General features: G+C 38.1%; 1 protein-coding gene across 4 annotated transcripts in view; it reads right to left on the bottom strand.

Annotated features, from left to right (window-relative positions):
* Positions 1-26,227, bottom strand: part of LOC128685385 (zinc finger protein 549) — a 185,965-nt gene extending 159,738 nt beyond the window's left edge. Inside the window, exons 1-2 of one of the 4 annotated variants that reach the window (XM_070082902.1) lie at positions 26,002-26,227; positions 5,411-5,511 (exon numbers count right to left, since the gene is read on the bottom strand). In XM_070082902.1, the coding sequence (XP_069939003.1) occupies positions 5,411-5,502 (92 nt within the window). In that variant the 5' untranslated portion in view covers positions 5,503-5,511; positions 26,002-26,227. The remainder of the gene's footprint in view (positions 1-5,410; positions 5,512-26,001) is intronic. The other 3 variants (XM_053771899.2, XM_053771900.2, XM_070082901.1) reach the window with 3 other exon arrangements.
* Positions 26,228-26,873: the final 646 nt, after the last annotated feature.

Here is a 26,873-nt window from a genome sequence, read left to right as displayed (position 1 = left end):
AGATAAGATAGGTCCCCTTAAAAATAACTCTGGGCATCTCACTGACAAGGAGAATGAAATGTGCTCTATTCTTAATAATTATTTTCTCTCGGTTTTCACTCAGGAAGACACTGACAATATCCCAGTAATTAATTTTTATAGTGGGCTTGAAGATGATAAATTATGCAATATCACAGTCACCAGCGAAATGGTTATCAAACAGATAGACCGATTAAAGCAAAATAAATCCCCGGGCCCTGATGAACTTTTTTCAAGGGTTCTTAAAGAGTGTAAAATGGAACTCTGTGAACCTTTAACTAATATCTTTAATTTATCTCTTCAAACAGGTGTAGTGCCTGATATGTGGAAGATGGCTAATGTAATTCCTATTTTTAAAGCAGGGGACAAGTCGTTACCGTCAAATTACCGCCCAATAAGCCTAACCTCAATTGTAGGTAAATTACTAGAGTCAATTATAGCTGATAATATAAGAAGCCATCTCGATAGGCATAATTTGATTAATGATACTCAACATGGTTTCACCAGGGGCCGTTCCTGCCTAACTAATTTATTAACCTTCTTCAGCAAAGTTTTTGAGGCCGTTGATCAGGATAAAGAATTCGATATTGTTTATTTAGATTTTAGTAAGGCTTTTGATAGAGTACCACATCAGAGACTGTTGAAGAAAGTGGCTGCCCATGGCATTGGGGGAAAAATGCTGTCATGGATCGAGTCATGGCTCACTAATAGGAAGCAGAGAGTGTGCATAAATGGGGTTAAATCTGAGTGGGGATCTGTAACAAGTGGCGTTCCGCAGGGATCAGTTTTAGGCCCATTGTTGTTTATAATATATATAAACGACCTTGACGAGGGAATTACTAGTGACATAAGCAAATTTGCTGATGACACGAAGATAGGTAGGATAATCGATTCAGACGTTGATGTCTCACAACTTCAGGAGGATTTAGACAAACTCAATTCGTGGTCAGAAAAGTGGCAGATGCAGTTCAATGTAGATAAATGTAAAGTTCTAAAGCTCGGAAATGTTCATAACCCTAGCACCTACCAGCTTAATAATGTTGAACTTAGCAGTATAGAATGCGAAAAGGATTTGGGGGTTATGGTAAGCAGCAACCTTAAACCAAGACAGCAATGCCTAAGCGTACGTAATAAGGCAAATAGATTATTGGGATTTATATCAAGAAGTGTAAGCAACAGAAGTCCAGAGGTTATACTGCAGCTTTATACATCATTAGTAAGGCCTCACCTAGATTATGCAGCTCAGTTCTGGTCTCCATATTACAGAATGGACATAAATTCGTTAGAAAACATTCAGCGTAGAATGACTAAATTAATACATAGCATTAGAAATCTTCCTTATGAAGAAAGATTGAAGACCCTTAAATTACATTCACTTGTTAGACGAAGAATGAGGGGAGACATGATCGAAGTGTATAAGTGGAAGATGGGTATAAATAAAGGGGATATAAATAAGGTCTTGAGGATATCTCTCCAAGAGAGAACCCGCAGTAATGGATTTAAATTAGATAAGTTTAGATTTAGAAAGGACATAGGAAAGTATTGGTTTGGAAATAGGGTAGTTGATGAGTGGAACAGTCTACCTAGTTGGGTTATTGAGGCTAGGACATTGGGTAGTTTCAAATTTAGGTTGGATAAATATATGAGTGAGAGGGGTTGGATTTGAGTGGGACTTGCAAATGAGTGGATGGAGTTATCAGACCTTATTTCTTGGGAGGCATTGAAAATTGGGTTGGGCAAATGTTTTGTTAGTGGGATGAATTGTAAAGGACCTGCCTAGTATGGGCCAACAGGCCTGCTGCAGGGTTCCTCCTTTATGTTCTTATGATAAAAAAAAACTTCCACAAAAATGCACACACACTGGTTTTATGTGTGAGGAGTGTAAAACACCATTGTGTATGACACCATGTTTCAAAGAGTTACACAAGCTGTATATTGGTATATATATTATAGAACAATAGTAATAAAAAAATTTTGTATTGTTTGTTTTTGTAAACAATATATTGATAATTATGTGTGCTTATTGTGTTGTATACAACGAGTGTATATATGTACATTGCACCTTACTTTAGTCTCACAGGCCACATAAGTTATGTGAAAAAATAAAATAGTGAAAAAAAAAAAAACCTTCAAATACAAGTAAACCAAAGTTTACCGGGCGAGTGGCAGTCGCCGCTGTTGCCATATGCAGCTCATTTTCTGCAAACTTCATGCCTCTATATCTGGGTAAGTACTGATGGGAAATTTTTTTTTTTTTACTAAAACAATCAGAAAAATAATCTTAACATTTTCATAAGAAATTTTTTTTTTTTTTTCGAATATTTTGCGACACCAGTAGACACTTCAGGATTGGGCCTTTCGACAGTCAAAGAGTTAAGGATCAAGGGTACCAACCCTCCAAGGGTTAAGGTAAATAATGAGGGTACTGTATGTGTACAGTAGGGCCCCGCTTTACGGTGTTTCACCTGACGGCATTCCGCGATTGCGGCAATGTCAAATTATGACCAAAATTTACTATACGGCAAGCAGTCTTTCAAATATGGCGCGCCTCACCCAGTTTGTTTACGTTCTCCATGACCACATCTATTATGTCTGGAAACTTTCCAAAATTTCAAGTGTTTTATAGTTATTGTGTATTTTATATGTACTCTGATAATTATACTTATGTGTACCTGTACCTAAATATACTTACACACCGTGCTGGGGTGCAGGTACACATTAAAATCGCTAAGTCTCTCTCTACTCATGATGCCAATAGTACGTAATAATCATCACTCTTGGGCACGTTAAATATCTTATATTACATTAATGTAGACATTTTCATTAATCCATCTATGATATTTTCCTCAAAATTATATAAGAATTCTGACTCTCCTCTTCACAACTTACAGTTCTAAGACTGATGGAAGTGGATCTGTACCATTTGGCACCATTGTACCATATGGTACAATGGTGCCATGTCATACAATGGTATCATATAGTACATTGTACCATATGGTACATTATACCATATGGTACATTATACTATATGGTACAGGGACCCTAATGGAAATAAGTCTATCTGACTTTTTTGGGTTATCCTAGGTTCTCCAAACATATGCTATGTATGATAATCTATGTAACTTTATTTGTGTATACCTAAATAAACTTGCTTACGATGCCACATGCTCCTGAGTAAATGTATTCAGGTGTACACAAATACAGTTACATAGATTATCATACATAACAGCATATGTATAAAATCCTAGGATAACCCAGAAAAGTCATGGTGACTTATTTCCATAGGGATCACTGTATCTGTACCATATGGTGTCTTGTACTGTATGGTACCCTGTACCATATGGTACCCTGTAACATATGGTACCATGTATCATATGGTCAGTAGGAGTTGGTGCCACGAGGCACCAGCCAAGACTGAGTGGCAACGCTAGTGACCCGGCAGTTTCCAAGACAAAGCACTTTGTCATCCACCTCAAGGAACATGTCGAGTGGCTGTACATTTGTAAATATATAATAGAACATTACTAATATACAACATTTTTGCATATTTTTGTTGTAAACAATTCTTGTAAATGAAATAATGATGAAAATATTAGTGTGTTTATTGCGATGAATACAACAGTACCATATGGTACCATTGCACCAGATGGTACCATAAGGTACCATTGCACCCTATGGTACCATTGTATTCAACACAACACCCACGCTAATATTTTCATCATTTTGTTTACAATAAACTTGTAAACAAGTTTTGTAAGCAATATAATGATAAACAAATTAGTGCAGTTATTGTGTTGAATACAATGAGTGTACACTTATACAATATACATTATATTGGTCTCAGGCCACAAAAGTTACTGGAAAAAAAAATATTAGGAAAGAAAAGAAAAAAGTAACAAAAACCTAAAATAAAATAATGCGACTTTACAGAAGTCGCTGATGTTGCCACCACCAGGTCACTGAGAGTCAACTTCACGCCTCTATATCTCGGTAATTACTGATCAAAAATTTTTTTGTTTGTTTTATTACCTACAGAAAATTATCATCTTTAATTCTGGAAGAAAAAATCTTTTTTTTTTTTTTTTTTTCAAAAATTCTTGAACTATGGTGCACCCTTTGAGATTTGGCCTCTGGACCCTGAAAGGGTTAATGCCTTGTTCTATTACTAACTTAATATAATTTAGTGTAAACTTGTTGTCTGGCATTTATATGCATTTATAAATGGAAAAAATGGCGTTCTGCTTTCCGGCGATGTCTGCTTTCCGGCGACAGCCTGGAACCTAACCCGCTGTATAAGTGGAGCTCTACTGTATTTTATCACTCTGGGGCACTTTAAATGTTCCATACATGTATTAGGTGTAGGTGTGGTAGCCAGGCGAGCTACCACACCTACCACTTGACTTCCTACAATAAATACTACTACCCTCTCACCCTACATTAACCCTTTCAGGGTCGAGGCCAAATCTCAGTGACAGCCAGGGTCCAAGAATTTAAAAAAAAAAAATTTATTTTTTCTTTCAAAGTTTATTCTCTATAAGGATTACAATGCTGAGTTTACAGAATTTGGTTGTTGTGTGGTTTACATGTAGTAAAATAATAATTACAGAGTGTACCACTAGAACACCTATCACATCTTATGAGATGGTAGAAGGTAATACAGCAAAAAGTACAAAATTTTATGGAAAACTGATGAAATTATGCTCTCAAAAATTTTGATGTGTCAGCATGATTTATGCATCGGCAATTTTGCCAACTTTGACTCCCATTTTGGAGCCTATTACATTATTCCAGTCAACCAAATTCTTAGTTATTTCACTAGTATTACTGCTATTTTATCGATTGTGCACAAGAAATCGCCCAGTCAACTGTTGCAACTGCCCAATAAAGTGATCAGAAATTTGTAATTTGTTAACTTAATATATATGTTAATGTAAACTTATCTGGCATTTACATGCATTTATAAATGGATAAAAGGGCGTTCTGCTTTACGGCAATTTCTGCTGTATGGCGGTAGCTTAGAACCTAACCCACCATATAAGTGGGGTCCTACTGTAAAGTGAAATTATGGTATTATAGCATCAAATTAGTAAGACAACAATACAGGTGCAAACTTTATTTTATATTTCAGTTTCTCTGTAAAATAAAGATGTAATTTTAAAAAATCAAAATAACCGAGTACTAAGAAATTCTTTTAATGCATGCAAAAGAAACAAAAAAAATCAAAATCTAAGCGTTTAATTTTTATTTTTTAATCAAATTATACACCTGAGCTAATAGAATTCACATTAATTATTGTCATTATCACTAAAATTATTATAATTTTCCCATTCAACTTAACTTAGATGTGGCCAGTTTGCCACATCTAAGTTTAAGAAGCACTGCTGTATATTACCTAAAGTGGTTCTGAAGATCAAGTTTTGTGAAGAACTGCTGGTTACAGAACACACATTTGTGAGTGGGTGGTGAACACTCTAATGCAGACATATTCAAAACCTGTAAAAATACATATTTTTTTAATGATTACTTTATACAGATACTTTGAAGCAGCACAACTTATAAACAATTCCCAGACAGATTTCCTAATGGTATATTGAGTCCAGCTATCTAGAGAGCCTCTTAAATTCACAACTATTAGAAATTGTTATTTTCTATTTTCTTGACACAACACACAATTTTTAAATAAAAACAACTCTTAAGGAGCTGTACTAGAATTGAAGTATACCACCAGTTTTCATAATTAATCCATTCCAGAAAGTTGGCCTAATCCGAAATGGCCGAAAACAAGTAATATTTCCCACAAGAAATACAGCGGAACCCCAGATATCGGCTGATGCAGATATCAGCCGAATCGGATTTCGGCCACTTTTTTGGCCAAAATTCAGGACAGAATTTTGGCCAGCAACTCTGAAATCGGTCATATTGGACACGTCTGCCTGCCATTGCCCCACATTCATGAGTCAGTCTGGCTGTGTCTCTGAGTGAGTGAGCAACATTCCGCACATTCATCCAAACATTTCGGTATAATCCATTATTTTTTGTGGTTAATTGAGTGTGACTGCGAAATAAGCCACCATAGGCCCAAAGAAAGTTCCTAGTGCCAGCCCTTTGGTAAAGAAAGTGAGAAACACAATTGACTTCAAGAAAGAATTATGGACATTTGTGCAAAGTGGAGGGAGGTGCAAAGTTTTGTGGAGAAATATCACCCTGACCAAGCTCAAACAAGTCATATCTGCAACATGTTCAGTGACAAAACCTTGTCCCACTTCAGACAAATCTTAAAGAGATGCCAGAACCAGACCTCTCTGGACAGTTTTTTTGTGCGACAGGGGTACAGTGACTCTCCTCAAGCTGGTCCTAGTGCCAGTAAAAAACAAAGGGAAGTAACCCCAGAGAGGGACTTGATACCTGAAGTCCTTATGGAGGGGGATTCCCCTTCCAAACGATAAGCTCTCCTCTCTCTTCCCTCCTCGCCTTCTTCAATACACCAACAAGAGTCTTCAATAAAGGTATGTAACATTCAGTTATTAAAATTTGTGCTTTATATTTAATTCTCAATTGTTTTCTGATTGTGCAACTACAGTTATTCTTTAAAAAATGTATTTTTTGTTAATATTTTTGGATATCTGGAATGGATTAATTGTACTTACATTAATTCTTATGGGAAATATTACTTTAGTTTTCGGCCTTTTTGGATTTAGGCCAACCTTCTGGAGTGGATTATGGCCAAAATCCATGGCTCCACTGTAACGTAAATCCAATTAATCAGTTTCAGACACCCAAAAATATTAACAAAAAATACATTTTATAGAGAATAACTATAGTTTTACACACAGAAAACAATGAGAAATAAATAATTGATAATTGAACATTACATACCTTTATTGAAAACTCTTGTTGGAGAGTAGTATTTATTTGTAGTCCCAGAGGGACTACATCCCAGGTGTATAGCTACAAACACAGTGGCCTACAGCCATATTATTACTATTGACATACCATGTTCACTGAGTTTAATTGTTTCTAACAACTACCTTTAGATGCCATCATAAACAATGGGAGAAGTAACGAATAGTTCATGCTGAGAACTGTAAACAAAAAGCCTTATGTACTATTAAGAGCGTTTACTGGGCCAAAGCAGATTCATACACATTTTCTCTGAAGATGGACCAGAGAAAACGTAATGTTTACCCTCCACTCGACCCCTCGATAACATATAAACATGGCATGTTATAGGCTATGTAATGTGTTTCTTATAGTATAATTTTGAAGAAAATATCATAGATGGATTAATGAAAATGTCTATATTAACAAAAAATGAGACATTTAATGTGCCCAAGAGTGATTATTATTGAACATACATCCTGTATAAACACTGCACACTTGTATGCCGTGTAACGTGTTTCTTACACAATTTTGAAGAAAATATCACAGATGGATTAATGAAAATGTCTATATTAAAGTAAAATAAGACATTTAATGTGCCCAAGGGTGATTATTATTACGTACTATTAGTATTACAGTGGACCCTCACCTAATGAACGCATCGCGTAACATTAAATCCGCCTAACGAAGCATTTGAGAGTAAAAATTTTGGCCTGCGTAATGATAAAAAACTCGCCCAACGTGATTTGTCCGGGACGCGTCCCATGTGTGGCCTGAGCGCACCTCAGCTGCCCCGTGGGTGCCAGTGTTTACAAGCCAGCCAGTGCGGTCGCATCTATGCATACATTCGATACATTTCACATTATCCCAGTGTTTTTAGTGCTTGTAACTGCAAAATAAGTCACCATGGGCCCCAAGAAAGCTTCTAGTGCCAACCCCCTGTGGTAAAAAGGGTGAGAATTAGTATGGAAATTAAGAGATAATTGCAAAGTACAAAAGTGGTGTGCGTGTCTTGGAGCTGGCCAGGCTGTATACCAAACCCCAATCAACCATCGCTACTATTTTGGCCAACAAAACGGCAATCAAGGAAGCTGTTCTTGCAAAAGGTGCAAATTTGTTTTCGAAACAGAGATCGCAAGTACTCGAAGATGTTGAGAGACTGTTATTGGTGTGGATAAACAAAAAACAGATAGCAGGAGATAGTATCTCTCAAGCGATCATATGTGAAAAGACTAAGAAGCTGCATGACGATTTAATTAAAAAAAATGCCTGCAACTAGTGGTGATGTGAGTGAATTTAAGGCCAGCAAAGGTTGGTTTGAAAGATTTAAGAATTGTAGCGGCATACATAGTGTGATAAGGCATGGTGAGGCTGCCAGTTCGGACCAAAAAGCGGCTGATAAATATGTGCAGGAATTTACGGAGTACATAGAGGGTGGAGGATTGAAACCTGAACAAGTGTTTGTAATGAAACAGGCCTGTTTTGGAAGAAAATGCCAAACAGGACCTACATTACTCAGGAGGAAAAGGCACTCCCAGGACATAAGCCTATGAAAGACAGGCTTACTCTTTTGTTGTGTGGTAATGCTAGTGGTGATTGCAAAGTGAAGCCTTTATTGGTGTATCACTTTGAAACTCCCAGAGTGTTCAGGAAAAACAATGTCCTCAAGGCTAATTTGTGTGTGATGTGGAGGGCAAACAGTAAGGCATGGGTCACTAGGGACTTTTTCTATGACTGGTTTCACCATGTGTTTGCCCCCACTGTGAAAGATTACCTGAAAAATAAATTGGACCTTAAGTGCCTCCTGGTATTAGACAGTGCTCTTGGTCATCCTTCAGACTTGGCAGAGCAAATTTCTGGGGACATGAGCTTCATCAAGGTCAAGTTTTTGCCTCCTAATACCACTCCTCTCCTGCAGCCCATGGACCAGCAGGTCATTTCAAACTTCAAAAAACTCTACACAAAAGCTATGTTTCAGAAGTGCTTTGAAGTGACCTCAAACACTCAACTGACCCTAAGAGAGTTTTGGAAAGATCATTTTAGTATCCTCAGTTGTGTAAACCTTATAGGTAAGGCTTGGGAGGGAGTAGCTAAGAGGACCTTGAACTCTGCTTGGGGGAAATTGTGGCCAGAATGTGTAGGAGAGGGATTTTCAAGGGTTTGGGGCTAACCCTGAGAAGCCTCTGCCAGCTGTGGATTCTATTGTGGCATCAGGTAAGTCCTTGGGGTTGGAGGTTAATGGGGAGGATATGGAAGAGTTGGTGGAGGAGGACAATGAAGAACTAACCAATGATGAGCTGCAAGAGCATCTGCAACAGCAAGAGACCACACCTGAGGAAACTGCTTCAGAGGAGGGGAGAGAGAAATTGAAGAAGTTGCCTACTTCAAAGATTAAGGAAATGTGTGCAAAGTGGGTTTAACTGCAAACCTTTATGGATAAAAATCACCCTGACAGCTATTGCAAGCCGTGTTGGCAACCTGTACAATGACAATGTTGTGGCCCATTTTAGGAAAATCTTAAAGGAACGTAAGGTACAGAGCTCTATGGACAGATTTTTTGTGCAACAGAGGTCCAGTGACTCTCAAGCTAGTCCTAGTGGCATTAAAAGAAGAAGGGAAGTAGCCCCAGAAAAAGACTTGCTACCTCAAGTGGGGTTAAATCCGAGTGGGGATCCGTAACATGTGGTGTTCCACTGGGATCAGTCTTAGGCCCCTTGTTGTTTATAATATCAATGATCTTGATGAAGGTATTACTAGTGATATGAGCAAATTCGCCGATGACACAAAGATAGGTAGGTAGGATAATTGATTCAAACGTAGATATCAGGGAACTTCAGGAGGATTTAGACAAACTCAATTCCTGGTCAGAATAGTGGCAGATGCAGTTCAACGTAGATAAATGCAAGGTTCTGAAGCTCGGGAGTGTCCACAACCCTAGCATTTATAAGTTAAAGAATGTAGAGCTTAGCCATACAGATTGCGAAAAGGACTTGGGAGTTATGATAAGCAGTAACCTTAAAGCAAGACAGCAATGCCTAAGCGTACGTAATAAGGCAAACAGATTACTGGGATTTATATCAAGAAGTGTAAGCAACAGTTCCGTGGTTATATTACAGCTTTATACATTATTAGTAAGGCCTTGCCTAGATTTTGCAGCTCAGTTCTGGTCTCCATATTACAGAATGGACATAAATTCGTCAAAAAACATTCAGCGTAGAATGACTAAATTAATACATAGCATTAGAAATCTTCCTCATGAAGAAAGATTGAAGACCCTTAAATTACATTCACTTGTTAGACGAAGAATGAGGGGAGACATGATCGAAGTGTATAAGTGGAAGATGGGTATTAATAAAGGGGATATAAATAAAGTCTTGAGGATATCTCTCCAAGAGAGAACCCGCAGTAATGGATTCAAATTAGACAAGTTTAGATTTAGAAAGGATATAGGAAAGTATTGGTTTGGAAATAGGGTAGTTGATGAGTGGAACAGTCTACCTAGTTGGGTTATTGAGGCTAAAACCTTGGGTGATTTCAAATTTAGGTTGGATAAATATATGAGTGAGAGGGGTTGGATCTGAGTGGGACATGGATAGAGTTAACTGAGTTTATTTCTTGGGTGGCATTGAAAATTGGGTTGGGCAAATGTTTTGTTATTGGGATGGATTGTAAAGGACCTGCCTAGTATGGGCCAACAGGCCTGCTGCAGTGTTCCTCCTTTCTTATGTTCATGGAAGGGGATTTCCCTTCCAAACAATAACAACTTCCACCATCTCCCTTCCTCCCATCCCATCAATCATCACCAGATCTTCAATAAAGGTAAGTGTCATGTATTCTTTATTTAGTACAGTAGTAACTGTGCATGTCTTCTTTTGTTTGTAAGAAAATGTATATTTCATGTGGTAAAATTTTTTTCATACTTTGGGGTGTCAGGAACGGATTAATTTGATTTTCATTATTTCTCATGGGGAAAATTAATTCAGCTAACGATAATTTCGTCTAACGATGAGCTCTCAGGAGCAGATTAATATCATTAGGCAAAGGTCCACTGTACTATGGTGTTAAGACTAGGACACCACTCTTAGTGAACGAGTAACAAAGGCATATTTATATGCTATGAAACATGTTTCTTACGTAATTTTGAAGAAAATTTCATGGATGGATTAACCCTTTGAGGGTCGACAGGCCCTCTCCGAAACTCGTTCTCAGGGTCGGCCAAATTTAAAAAAAAAAAAAAATTATTTTCTCTTATGAAAAGATAGAGAATCTTTTCCCGATCATAACGACACCAAAAGTTTGAAATTTGATAGAAAACTTACGGAATTATGCTCTCGCAAAGTTAGCGGTCTCGGCGATGTTTACGGATCGGCGATTTTGCCCACTTTGAGCCCCATTTTCGGCCAATTTCACTGTACTAGTCGAGAAAAAACATGAATATTTCGCTAGAACTCCATTTTTTCTATCGAATGGGTGCAAGAAACCACCCATTTATAAATTCAACTATCCAGTACAGTGGTCAGAATTTAGCAATTTTGCCAATTTCACACAAATTTCAAAAGATGCCAATTTCGGAATAGGGTCCAGAATAAACAAGAAAGACATTCCTGGCACTAAAATGACATTTCCTCTAGTCATTAGTCACGTCTCAAGGCCCTTCTTATATTCTTTTGCTTTCCACTTTGAATTTTTATTCTCACAAAAAATATAAGATTTACTGTTATGCAGACTACTGTATTAGTGTAAAAAATGGTATAAATATTATTGGTGCACTTGTGAAAGAATATTAGACTCACCAGTTGACGTGTATTGCACGCTTGGCACGATTTGTTTACTTTTGAAGTTTGGTAAAAATCGAACATTTCTGCTACTTTGAGCTCAATTTCAAGGCACCTTTCATTGTAAAACCAGTCAAAATCATCTCAATTTCAGTAATATGTCTTCCATTCTATAAAATGAGACCAAGAAAACTAGAATACAACAATAAATACTATACGAAAATACACTGCAAAGTCGCTGATTTATTAAAAAAAAATGGAAAAAGTTTTTTTTTTCTCATTATGCACCGTGTGCTGCAAGATTTTTTTTAGACTGTGCACACTGACCACATAGACCCATTCTTTCATATGAAGGCCTACCAGCTTTCTCCCACTAGATTTGAGGTCGCTAGAATTTATGAGTACTAGTACGTCAAAAACCCCTACGCGTAAGACGTACTAGTACGACGAAAACCCTCAAAGGGTTAATGAAAATATTTATATTAACATAAAATAAGACATTTAATGTGCCCAAGAGTGAGTCACAAACATACGAGTGGCCCAGGTGGACACGTCTGGTACTGTCAATTTCCAAGCCGATGTACAAAACCCGGGAGAAAATTTCTCAGAAAAAAGTGCTCGAAATCCAAATTGTACGATTTCCACACTGGGCGAAGACCGGGGGTCCACTGTATTTCTAATTACAAGTGCTCCTCAACTTATGATATTTCAACTTTACAATGGTGCAAAAGCAATTACAGTGGAGCCTCGGCTTACGAACGCCCCACCATGCAAACTTTTCAGGATACGAACTGTCATTCGATTGATTTTTTGCTTCTGGATACGAACAAAATTTTAGGATATGTCCTTCCCCCTCAAGGGAGGTTCCTTGGTGAAGGGCCCTTGATCTAGGAAATTGGATGTTCTCCAGTTCCCTAAATTAATAATAATAATTATTATAATACATACGTACTAATAATAATAAGAATAATGATACGTATAATATACATATAGTAGGCAAATTATTAGAATCAATTATAGCTGACATTATTAGAAGTCACCTTGAAGAGCATAATTTGATTAATGAATCTCAGCATGGGTTCACAAGAGGTTGTTCCTGCCTGACAAATTTACTGATGTTCTTCAACAGAACATTTGAGGCAGTAGACAGTGATAAAGAATATGATATTGTTTATTTGGATTTTAGTAAAGCCTTCGATAGAGTACCTCACAAGAGACTCTTAACCCTTTGACTGTCGCGGCCATATATATACCGTGTTTGACATATATATACTCATAAATTCTAGCGGCTTCAAATCAAGGAGGAGAAAGCTGGTAGGCCCACATGTGAGAGAATGGGTCTGTGTGGTCAGTGTGCACCATATAAAAAAATCCTGGAGCATGCAGTGCATAATGAGAAAAAAAAAACTCCGACCGTTTTTTTTAATTAAAATGCCGATTTTGTGATCTATTTTCGTATAGTATTTATGGTTGTATTCTCGTTTTCTTGGTCTCCTTTGATAGAATGGAAAACATATTACAGAAATAGAGGTGATTTTGATTGATTTTACTATAAAAAGAACCTGGAAATGGAGCTCAAGGTAGGGGAAATGTTTGATTTTTGCCAATGTTCAAAAGTAAACAAATGATGTCATTGTCCAATAAATGTCCAACTAGCCATTCTAATATGCAGCCATGAATGGGTTGATTATTATTTACACAATTATTACAGTATTGCAGGAGTCTGCATAATAGTAAATCTTCTATTTTTTGTTTGAATAAAAATTCAAAATAGAAAGCAAGAGTAATATCAGAGGGGCCTGGAGACATGACTGATGAACAAAGAAAATGTTATTTTAGAGCCAGGAATGTCTGCATTGTTCATTCTGGACCTTATTTTGAAACTGTCATATTTTTTAATTTTCATGAAATTGGCCAAATTGCCAATTTCTGACCACTTTATTGGGTAGTTGAAATTGGTAAATGGGCAGTTTCTTGAACTCAATCAATAGCAAAAACGGAGTTCTAAAGAAATAGCTATGAGTTTGGTCGACTGGAACAATGGAATTAGCCAAAAATAGGGCTCAAAGTGGGCGAAATCGCCGATTTGTAAATATCGCCGAGGTCACTAACTTCGCGAGAGCGTAATTCCGTCAGTTTTCCATCAAATTTCGTTTTTTTGGTGTCATTACAATCGGGAAAAGATTCTCTATCATTTCATAAGAAAAAATAATTTTTTTTTTTATGAAATTTTGCGACACCAGGAGACACCTCAGGATTGGGGGTTGCGACAGTCAAGGGGTTAAGAAAAGTGGCAGCTCATGGTATAGGAGGTAAATTTCTAGCATGGATAGAAGCATGGCTTACCAACAGAAATCAGCGTGTGTCCTCCATTAACCCTTTTAGGGTCCGTCCCGTAGATCTACGGCTTTATGTTCAGGGTCCAAACCGTAGATCTACGTCATGAGCTCAACTCACTCTGATAAACTGTGAGTGGTACATTTGGGCCTAGATATGAGAGAATACATCTATGTGGTATGTGTGCACCACATAAAACAGATCCTGCAGCACACTGTGTATAATGAGAGAAAAAAAACAAATCATGATTTTTCGATTAAAACAGCGACTTTGCAGTGTTTTTTCGTATGTTTTTTATAGTTGTATTTGCGATTTCTTGGTTTCATTTGATAGAATGGAAGACATATTACAGAAATAGAGATGATTTTGATTGGTTTTATCACTGAAAATGGCTTGAAACTGAGCTCAAAGTAGCAGAAATGTTAAATTTTTGCCGATAGTCAAGAGTAAACAAACGACCTCACACGTCTAATACACGCCATCTGGTGGGTCTAATATGCATTCACAAATATGGTGATGATATTTATACAATTATTACAGTATTGCATAACAGTAAATCTTCTATTTTTTGGTGTGAATAAAAATTCATTATGTAAATAAAAAATCAAAATGGAATTTATTTGTAAAGCCTCAAAATGTAACTAATGAACAGAGGAAATGTTAGTTTAGTTCCAAGAATACCTACATTGTTTATTCTGGACCCTATTTTGAAATTGGAATATTTTGAACTTTGTGTTAAATTGGCCAAATTAACAATTTCCGATCACTTTAATTTGTAGTTGAAACAGTTGACTTGGCGATTTCTTGTGTTCAGTCGATAGAATAGAAGTAATACTAGTGAAATAGCTAAGAATTTGGTTGACTGGAATAATGTAATTGGCCTAAAATGGGAGTCAAAGTCGGCAAAATCGCCGATTCGTAAATATCGCTGACACATCAAAATTCGCGAGAGCATAATTTCGTCAATTTTCCATCAAATTTCGTACTTTTTGTTTTATTACCTTCACAAAAAGATTCTCTACCATTTCATAAGAAAAAATAACAAATTTTTTTTTTGAAAATTCTTGGACACTGGGGCACCACTTCAGATTTGGGCCTTGGACCCTGAAGGGGTTAATGGGGTCAAATCTGAATGGGGATTAGTCATTAGTGGTGTTACACAGGGATCAGTTTTAGGCCCTCTGTTGTTCATAATTTACATTAATGACCTTAATGATGGAATTACAAGCGACATGAGCAAATTTACTGATGTTACAAAAATAGGCCGTATGATTCATTCTGAGGAGGATACCAATGAACTCCAGGAGGATTTGGACAAATTAATGTCTTGGTTTGAAAAATAGCAGATGAAGTTCGATATGGATATGTGTAAGGTACTAGTCCTTGGTAATGATAATAACCCTCAAACCTATAAACTAGGTGAGGTACAGCTTGACCATACAGAATGTGAAAAAGACTTGGGAGTCATGGTAAGCAGAAATCTAAAGCCAAGACAGCAGTGCCTAAGTGTGCACAACAAGGCTAACAGATTACTAGGATATATTTCAAAAGTATAAGTAACAAAAGTCCAAAAGTTACTTTACAGCTCTATACACCACTAGTGAGGCCTCATTTAGATTATGCCGCTCAGTTTTGGGCTCCTTACTACAGGATGGATATACTCATTGGAGAACAAACAAAGAAGAATGACTAAAATGATTTACTGTATAAGAAATCTCCTGTATGAAGATAAACTTAGAGCCTTGAATCTCTACTCTCTGGAGAGACATAGAATGAGGGAAGGTATCATCGAGGTGTATATGTGGATGATGGGGATAAACAAATGTGATATTAATAAGTACTGAGGGTGTCAAACCAGGTAAGAACCAGAAATGATGGATTTAAGTTAGATAAATTTAGATTTAGAAAGGACATAGGTAAGTACTGGTTTTCAAACAGAGTTGTGGATGTGTGGAACGGTCTTCTGAGTATGGTGATCGAGGCTAGGACCTTTGGTAGCTTTAAGAGCATAAGAATATAAGAAAGGAAGAACACTGCAGCAGGTCTGTTGGCCCATACTAGACAGGTCCTTCACAATCCATCCCACTAACAAAATATTTGCCCAACCAAATTTTCAATGCTACCCAAGAAATAAGCTTTGATAATTCTATTTACTCATGTGCAAGTCCCACCCCTCTCACCCATGTATTTATCCAACCTAAATTTGAAACTACCCAAGGTCCTAGCTTCAATAACCCTACTAAGCAGACTGTTCTACTCATCAACTACCCTATTACCAAACCAGTACTTTCCTATATCCTTTCTAAATGTAAACTTATCTAATTTGAATCCATTATTGCAGGTTCTCTCTTGGAGAGATATTCTTATTTATATCCCCATTGTTAATACCCATCTTCTACTTACACACTTGGATCATGTCTCCCCTCATTCATCATCTTACAAGTGAATGTAGTTTAAGGGTCTTCAATCTTTCTTCATACGGAAGATTTATAATGCTATGTATTAATTTAGTCATTCTACGCTGAATGTTTTCTAACGAATTTACATGTACTATATCCATTCTGTAATATGGAGACCAGAACTGAGCAAGGCCTTACTAATGATGTATAAAGCTGTAATATAACCGCTGGACTTCTGCTGCTTACACTTCTTGACATAAATCCCAGTAATCTGTGCCATATTACATATGCTTAGGCATTGCTGTCTTGGTTTAAGATTGCTGCTTACCATAATCTCCAAGTTCTTCTCGCAATCTGTATGGCTAAGTTCTACATTATTAACTTATAAGTGCTAGGGTTATGGACACTCCCGAGCTTCAGAACCTTGCATTTATCTACACCGAACTGAATCTGCCACTTTTCTGACCAGGAATTGAGTTTGTCTAAATCCTCCTGAAGTTCCGTGACATCTTTGCTTGAATCAATTATCCTACCTATGTCTCACAAGTAACTGAATTCACAAACACTATGAACAGCTGCTTACTTCTACCAACAATAACAAAACCTACAAGAATCTCTGAAACAGATGCCTCCTTACTAGACCATATCTGGACAAACACTATATCCCCATTAAAAGCAGGCATAATCAAAGATAACACCACTGACCATTATCCCATCTTTCTCATAACCAACTTATGTAAATTGCCCCAGGACACAACTAAGATCACCTTCCAACTACACGATGAGTCGTCTGTTAATAACTTTATTTCAGCATTAAGTGACATTGACTGGCAAAACGAGCTAGCAGACAACTTCGATATTGATAAGCGTGTCAATATTTTTTTACAAAAAAAAAAAAACCTCTGTAATATGCAGTGCCCAATAAAAGCTAAGCAGATCACAGCAAAAAGACTAAATAGCCCCTGGCTTACCAACAGCATCCTCAAATCTATTGATAAAAAACATCTACGTATATGAAAAACAGTACAGAATGGGTCTAATAACAAAGGATCTTGCAAAACGTTACTCGTCAATACTAATCAATCTAATAAGGTCAAAAAAAACTGTATTATGAAAACAGATTTCATGACATAAAAGGTAATATGAAAAAGACCTGGAACCCCTTATCTGAAATTCTAGGATCTAAAAAGCTGTCACAAAACAGAATGGTTAACTTAACGAAACCAGAAGAACCTCTCCTTCAGCTAATCAATACTGCCAACAAATTTGATGTCTTTTTCTCAACTGTAGGAACAAAGCTAGCAAGTCAAATCCCAAACTCTAACCTTGTCAAACCCTGTGTAAAAAAAAAAAAAAAAAAAAAAAACTCAAACATTCAACCAAAAGACTACCTCACTGGCAACTACCCAAATACTTTATTTTCAGCCCCAACAAACCCTACTGAAATCTCGCTTTTCATATGTTGTCTCCAATTATTGCAACTCTTTTTAACCCTTTGAGGGTTTCGGACGTACTAGTACGGCTTACGACCCAGGGTTTTTGACGTACTAGTACGCCTAAATTCTAGCGCCCTCAAATCTAGTGGGAGAAAGCTGGTAGGCCTTCATATGAAAGAATGGGTCTATGTGGTCAGTGTGCACAGTCTAAAAAAAATCCTGCAGCACACAGTGCATAATGAGAAAAAAAAAACTTTGACCGTTTTTTTGGAATAAAACAGCGACTTTGCACTCTATTTTCGTATGGTATTTATTGTTGTATTCTAGTTTTCTTGGTCTCATTTTATAGAATGGAAGACATATTACAGAAATTGAGATGATTTTGACTGGTTTTACAATGAAAAGTACCTTGAAATTGAGCTCAAAGTAGCAGAAATGTTCGATTTTTACCAAATTTCAAAAGAAAACAAATCGTGCCAAGCATCCAATACACATCAACTGGTGAGTCTAATATTCTTTCAAAAGTGCGCCAATAATATTTATATCATTTTTTACACTAATGCAGTAGTCTGCATAACAGTAAATCTTATATTTTTTGTGAGAATAAAAATTCAAAGTGGAAAGCAAAAGAATATAAGAGGGGCCTTGAGACGTGACTAATGACCAGAGGAAATGTCATTTTAGTGCCAGGAATGTCTTTCTTGTTTATTCTGGACCCTATTCGGAAATTGGTATCTTTTGAAATTTGTATGAAATTGGCAAAATTGCTAAATTCTGATCATTGTACTGGATAGTTGAATTTCATAAATGGGTGGTTTCTTGCACCCATTCGATAGAAAAAATGGAGTTCTAGCGAAATATTCATGTTTTTTGTCGACTAATACAGTGGAATTGGCCGAAAATGGGGCTAAAAGTGGGCAAAATCGCAGATGCGTAAACATCGCCGAGACCGCTAACTTTGCGAGAGCATAATTCCGTAAGTTTTCCATCAAATTTCAAACTTTTGGTGTCCTTATGATTGGGAAAGATTCTCTATCTTTTCATAAGAGAAATTTTTTTTTTTTTTTTAAATTTGGCCGACCCTGAGAACGAGTTTCGGAGAGGGCCTGTCGACCCTCAAAGGGTTAACAAATCCATTGAATCTTCCACCTTCCCATCCATACTCAAGACAGCAAGGGTCACCCTGATCATCAAAGGAGGTGATCCAACTGAACTGAACAACTATAGGCCTATATCAAACTTGCTCCTACTACCTAAAATCTTTGAAAAATTAATTCACAAACCAGTCTACTCCTACTTAGTATCCCACAACATACTCGACCCCTGTCAGTTTGGGTTCAGACCAAAAAAAAAGTACTGTACTAATGATGCGATTACACATATGCCTGAACTAATATATTCTGCACTTAAAAAAAAAATTAATTTTCCCTGGGGCTTTTCATAGACTTATGAAAAGCATTTGATACAATTGACCATGACCTTTTGCATCTAAAACTTGAACGTTACAAGATCAGAGGACACTCTCTCAATTACCTAAAATCCTATCTTAGCAATAGAACCTAGTATGTATACACAAATGGAGCCAACTCCACTGCACAACCTGTTCTTGTTGGAGTCCCACAGGGGAGTGTCCTTGGCGCACTTCTCTTTCTCATTTACATCAATGACCTACCTAATGCATCTAAATCTCCTTAAACCAATTTTATTTGCAGATAACACTACTTATGTCTTCTCTCACCCAAACCCAACCATACTAACAGACACTGTAAATGCCGAACTGCTAAAAATATCTACTTGGATGACCACCAACAAACTTACTCTCAATATAGACAAAACCTACTTCATGCTATTTGGAAACAGAGCTTCAAATGTACAGCTAAACACTGTAGATGAATGGTTCAGAGAACCGACATGTTGATAAACTAGACACTTGTGCAACCCTTGGGTATCTTTATTGAGGAAACGTTTCGCCACACAATGGCTTCATCAGTCCATACAAAGAAGAATCGTGAAGAATAGGAGGAGAACGAGGTAATCAGTCCCTCAACCTTGAGTCGATGTGGTCAGTCCATCAATCTTGAATAGAATACAGCATATGTGCGGAGAAGTGGCTTATATACCGTAGGCGGGAGAGGTGCAGCAGACATAGGTGGTGTCACATTTGTTCAATGTGGAAGTAGGTCGTGCCCAAGGGTTAGGCAAGCGAAGAATTCCCAAGTATTAAGATCCCAAGAATTTGCAGTGTCTGACAGGATTATAGATGAATGGTTCAGAGAACCGACACTTTGATAAACTAGACACATGTGCAACTCTTGGACTGATGAAGCCACTGTGTGGCAAAACATTTCCCCAATAAAGATACCCAAGAGTTGCACATGTGTCTAGTTTATCAACGTGTCGGTTCTCTGAACCATTCATCTACAATCCTGTCAGACACTGCAACTTCTTGGGATCTTAATACTTGAGAATTCTTCGCTTGCCTAACCCTTGGGCACGACCTACTTCCACATTGAACAAATGTCATAATGGTTCAGCAGCTGCGACAGGCATGATCGTCCTGCTTTAAAACCATGCTGGTTTGGATTATATTGGTTGTGCTGCTCCATGAAATTTGTAATCTGCCGTCTCATCACTCTCGAATATTTTTATGGTGTTCTAGGTTAGGGCTACTGGTCTGTAATTTTTAGCTAGTGCTCTACTACATCCCTTATGCAAAGGAGCTATGTTTGCACTCTTTAAGGCCTCCGGTATTTCACCTAGATCTAAGCTCTTTCTCCAAAGAATACTGAAGGCTCATGCTAGTGGTACTTTGCACTTCTTTATAAACAGAGCATTCCATGACTCTGGTCCAGGTGCTAAGTGAGTGGACATGTTTTCCATTTCTTTTTTGAAAACTATGGGATTTGCACTAATGTCAGTTAGTTGGTCTGCACAGCCTTCTTCTGGAGTGAAAAATATTTCGGCATTTTCCACCTTGCTGTCATTTAGTGGGTTGCTGAACACCGACTCATACTGTTCTTTTAGGATTTCACTCATTTCCTGTTCATCGTCAATATACGAGTCTCCTCTCAGTAGTGGTTCAATTCTCCAGGTAGTTCTTAGCTTGGATTTTGCGTAGGAATAGAAATGTTTTGGGTTTCTTGCAATATCCTGTATGGCCCTTTGTTCCCTTTGTACTTCTTCTGTGAGGTATGACATCCCCAATGTTTTCCAGCCATACCAGAGGGGATTCGAACTCTGGACCTCAGTGTGTGAGCTGAGTGCGCTAGCAATCGAGCATTTAAAGAATCTAGAAGTGCTATCTGTGTGGAAAAAATTATACCCAAATATGTGGCATTAACTAGGCATGTCCCTTTTTTCAGGTTGAATCAGGGCTCAGTTTCCTGCACATGCAATAAGTCTAGCTTGTTTATTTTACTTTTTGTGCTCCAGCTATTTAATGTCTTGGTCTGAGAAATGGCAGATGAAGTTTAATGTGGATAAGTGTAAGGTACTTGCCCTTGGTAATGAAAATAACCCTCGAAGCTATAATCTAGGTGAAGTAGAGCTTGGTCATACAGAATGTGAAAAAGACTTGGGAGTCATGGTAAGCAGAAATCTAAAGCCAAGACAGCAGTGCCTCAGTGTGCGCAACAAGGCCAACAGATTACTTGGATTTATCTCAAGAAGTATAAGTAACAGAAGTCCAAAAGTTATTTTACAGCTCTATACATCACTAGTGAGGCCTCATTTAGATTATGCTGCTCAGTTTTGGTCCCCTTACTACAGGATGGACATAGACTCATTAGAGAACATACAGAGAAGAATGACTAAAATGATTTACTGTGTAAGGCACCTCCCGTATGAAGATAGACTTAAAGCCTTAAATCTCCACTCTCTGGAGAGGCGTAGAATGAGGGGAGAAATCATTGAAGTGTATAAGTGGATGACGGGCATAAACAAGGGAGACATTAATAAAGTACTGAGGGTGTCGAACCAGGTAAGAACCAGGAATAATGGATTTAAGTTGGATAAATTTAGATTTAGAAAGGACATAGGTAAGTACTGGTTTTCTAACAGAGTTGTAGATGCGTGGAACAGTCTTCCCAGTGGGGTGATAGAGGCTAGGACCTTGGGTAGCTTTAAGAAGAGACTGGACAAATATATGAGTGGGAGGGGCTGGGTTTGATTGGTGTTGGGGGGTGCGGGAGTTGTTTCTTGAGTAGCTTTAGGTAGATGTCGTTTTGATAAGGACCTGCCTCGTATGGGCCAGTAGGCCTTCTGCAGTGTTCCTACATTCTTATGTTCTTATATTACAGGTAGGTGCTAAGGAAGTTTTTGTATTGCCCCTTTCTCTTTACAGACAAATTTCCATTTTTTATCGGTGATCCCATAGCCCAGCTGGCAAAGTTCTCGCTTCACACACGGAGGGACCAGGTTCGATTCCCATTGAGGCAGAAGCATTTCAACGTGTTTCCTTACATCTGTTGTCCTGGTCACCTAGCAGCAAGTAGGTACCTGGATGTTAGTTAACTGGTGTGGGTTGCATCCTGGGGGATAAGATTGAGGACCCCTATGGAAATAAGACAGACTGTCCTTGATGACTGTCGATGACTAAGATATCTTGACTCTTCTTGCTCCTTCCATCCCTAGTATTGCAGCCCTTGTTTCCCCCACATTGCCATACTTCTGTATCTATCAGTTTAAAGATGACACAATTAAACAACTCCTTGGACTGCATTAACTAGTACTACCATGTTGTTAGGTAAGACACATATGCAACAGTTAGACAACTTTATTCCGAAACGTTTCGCCTACACAGTAGGCTTCTTCAGTCGAATACAGAAAGTAGGCAGGAACAGTAGAGATGTGAAGACGATGTAATCAGTCCATCACCCTTAAAGTAGTAGAATTTGAGGTTGTCAGTCCCTCGGCCTGGAGAAGTTCAGTTCCATAGTCAGGAACTATCTGAAGATCAAGCGACAGTGCGGAGACTTAAATACTGTCGGAAGGAGAGGTGCAGGGTAGTAGTAGTAGTAGTAATAGTAGTAGTGAGAGGCAACTGAGAGGTCATGTCCCTCTCAGATCCAACCCTTCTCACTTGAAAAGCTTGTTCAAGGTGTTTTCTGTACCAAGATGCCACGTGTTGCAGTGTCTGACAAGATGAACATCAAAATGGTATACAATACCGACAGGTTGTTAGGTAAGACACATATGCAACAGTTAGACAACTTTATTCCGAAACGTTTCGCCTACACAGTAGGCTTCTTCAGTCGAATACAGAAAGTAGGCAGGAACAGTAGAGATGTGAAGACGATGTAATCAGTCCATCACCCTTAAAGTAGTAGAATTTGAGGTTGTCAGTCCCTCGGCCTGGAGAAGTTCAGTTCCATAGTCAGGAACTATCTGAAGATCAAGCGACAGTGCGGAGACTTAAATACTGTCGGAAGGAGAGGTGCAGGGTAGTAGTGGTAGTAGTAATAGTAGTAGTGAGAGGCAACTGAGAGGTCATGTCCCTCTCAGATCCAACCCTTCTCACTTGAAAAGCTTGTTCAAGGTGTTTTCTGTACCAAGATGCCACGTGTTGCAGTGTCTATTACTACTATTACTACTACTACTACTACCCTGCACCTCTCCTTCCGACAGTATTTAAGTCTCCGCACTGTCGCTTGATCTTCAGATAGTTCCTGACTATGGAACTGAACTTCTCCAGGCCGAGGGACTGACAACCTCAAATTCTACTACTTTAAGGGTGATGGACTGATTACATCGTCTTCACATCTCTACTGTTCCTGCCTACTTTCTGTATTCGACTGAAGAAGCCTACTGTGTAGGCGAAACGTTTCGGAATAAAGTTGTCTAACTGTTGCATATGTGTCTTACCTAACAACCTGTCGGTATTGTATACCATTTTGATGTTCATCTTGACAGACACTGCAACACGTGGCATCTTGGTACAGAAAACACCTTGAACAAGCTTTTCAAGTGAGAAGGGTTGGATCTGAGAGGGACATGACCTCTCAGTTGCCTCTCACTACTACTATTACTACTACTACTACTACCCTGCACCTCTCCTTCCGACAGTATTTAAGTCTCCGCACTGTCGCTTGATCTTCAGATAGTTCCTGACTATGGAACTGAACTTCTCCAGGCCGAGGGACTGACAACCTCAAATTCTACTACTTTAAGGGTGATGGACTGATTACATCGTCTTCACATCTCTACTGTTCCTGCCTACTTTCTGTATTCGACTGAAGAAGCCTACTGTGTAGGCGAAACGTTTCGGAATAAAGTTGTCTAACTGTTGCATATGTGTCTTACCTAACAACCTGTCGGTATTGTATACCATTTTGATGTTCATCTAGTACTACCATCACTGCCTCAGATATATACACTATATCTTGCATACATACCAGACATGACAAGCACATCCTAACCAAAGTTAATGATATTTTGAATTCTTACCTGTTACTGTAACACCTGAATTATCAGGTGTTATGGTAACAGGTAAGACAATGGAAAAAATTACTGTATGACCACAAACATAAAGATGCAATTTCGAAGTTAACAAAACTCAATATGTGTATGCAAACGATGCACACTCTTCCACCCAACCAATCACAGTAGGAGTCCCACAAGGAAGCATCAGCATCCTTGGACCACTCTTCTTTCTCATCTACATCAATGATCTACCGAATGCATCACAGCTACTCAAACCCATATTATTTGCAGATGACACTACATTTGTCTTTTCCCACTCAAACCAATGCTGAATTACAGAAAATATCTGCCTGGATGATGACTAACAAACTTACCCTGAACACTGATAAAACCTATTTCATTCAGTTTGGAAACAAAGCTGCAAATGATCCAATTAACATAACGCTAAATGGATCATCAGTCACAAGACTCACAGAGGGAAAATTCCTAGGTATCCACCTTAACAGTAGCCTTAAGTTCCGGACACACATACAACAAATCACCAAGAAAATCTCCAAGACTGTAGGCATACTATCAAAGATAAGGTACTACGTACCACAATCAGCTCTCCTGGCACTGTACCATTCACTCATATACCCTTATCTTACATATGGAATTTGTGCATGGAGATCAACAACATCCAATCACCTAAAACCCCTAATAACCCAGCAAAAGGCAGCAGTAAGAATGATAACAAATTCCCACTCCCGCCAGCATACTCCACCAATTTTCAAAAGTCTGAATCTGCTCACCATTAAGAACATCCATACTTATTCATGTGCCTACTACATACACAGAACAATACACGCAAATATAAACCCTCCACTCAAACTTTTCCTCACCAACCTTAACAGAACACATGACCACAACACAAGACACACATCTCTTTTTGATATACCTCGTGTCCATATCACACTGTGTAAAAACTCTATGCACATAAAGGGCCCCAAAATACGGAATTCATTACCACAAGATATTAAAGTAACCCAGTCTGAAAATCAATTTAAGACTCTTCTCAAAAGCCACTCAATCACCCTAGACTAAATGCTAAATACTCAGTACACACTCACCTATGTACTCCCACATCATAACTGAAACAATCACATTGAACCTTTTATCCATTGTTGACAGGAATATAATTGAATCATTGTTTTCACAAAAGCATTTTAGAATATAAATATATCCTTGTATTATACAAATTTTGATTCATTTATAATTAATATTCTACTCTACAACTATGAAATAATTACTATCCTACTGTACAACTATGATATACTCCTTAGCATTAAATAGAATGTAAGCCAATAATGTTAAGTTGGCCCATAATGCCTAAGCATAATAGAGGCTCTCTTTGCATTGCAACCCACTATTGTAAATACAAAATCTCAATGTACTGTTTGCAAAGACATAAATAAATAAATAAGCTTAACATAAGTTTTCATTTAGGCTTTGCGTACACCTAGAATTTTTTCTTTTAATGTTCTTGAGGGCACACAAGTTATGAACACAAACACAAACCAAAAATAAATATGTAGACTTAACCAAAGAACAAGCATTAATAAAAACAAACAACGTAATTATTTCCACTGGGGTCCTTAATACAATCATTTCCTCTTCACAAAAAAGGGGAGAAAAAAATCACCACAAACAATTTTTTCCAACGAGAACAGAACACTCTTTTTTTTTTTTCACTCTTACGTGAAAGGACTGGCTGAACTACCACAGCGGAAAATGTCCACAAAATAGGTCGTCACAGCACCATAACAATGTCCATATTGTGTAGTGTAGCTGCCAGAGCACTGGTAGTGAGCGCCATCTGTTGGCGCTCACACTCAACCTCACTGTTAGTGCTCACACTCAACCTCACTGTTAGTGCTCACACTCAACCTCACTGTTAGTGCTCACACTCAACCTCACTGTTAGTGCACACACTCAACCTCACTGTTAGTGTCGGTATCACCATACCATTTCCTCACTGTTAGTGCTCACACTCAACCTCACTGTTAGTGCTCACACTCAACCTCACACTCACACAAATCAAATCAAGTTTATTCTCTATAAGGGTTACAATGGGGGGTTTACAGGATTTGGATATTGTGTGGTTTACATGTTATAAAATACTAATTACAGAGGGGGTCACTAGGACAACACTATAATAAACAGTATTAATAAATAATATTAATACTAACAAAAAATAACATTAATGCTAAAAACTATGGCAATCAACAGTAGCAGTAAACGACAGTGTTAGTAATCAACAATACCTGGACCTGGAGTTTACCTGGAGAGAGTTCCGGGGGTCAACGCCCCCGCGGCCCGGTCTGTGACCAGGCCTCCTGGTGGATCAGAGCCTGATCAACCAGGCTGTTGCTGCTGGCTGCACGCAAACCAACGTACGAGCCACAGCCCGGCTGGTCAGGAACCGACTTTAGGTAATAGCAATAATCAAGTGACAATAATCCCCTCAAGGAAGGTTCCTTGATGTTGGTGAGGGGCTCTTGATTTAGGGAATTGGATCTGTGCTCCAGTTCCCCGAATTAAGCCTGAATGCCTTCCACATCCCCCCCCAG

Source organism: Cherax quadricarinatus, chromosome 8, assembly GCF_038502225.1.
Source record: "Cherax quadricarinatus isolate ZL_2023a chromosome 8, ASM3850222v1, whole genome shotgun sequence".
In the NCBI taxonomy this organism is placed as follows: Eukaryota; Metazoa; Arthropoda; class Malacostraca; order Decapoda; family Parastacidae; genus Cherax; species Cherax quadricarinatus.
This window is presented reverse-complemented; position numbering and strand designations above follow the sequence as displayed.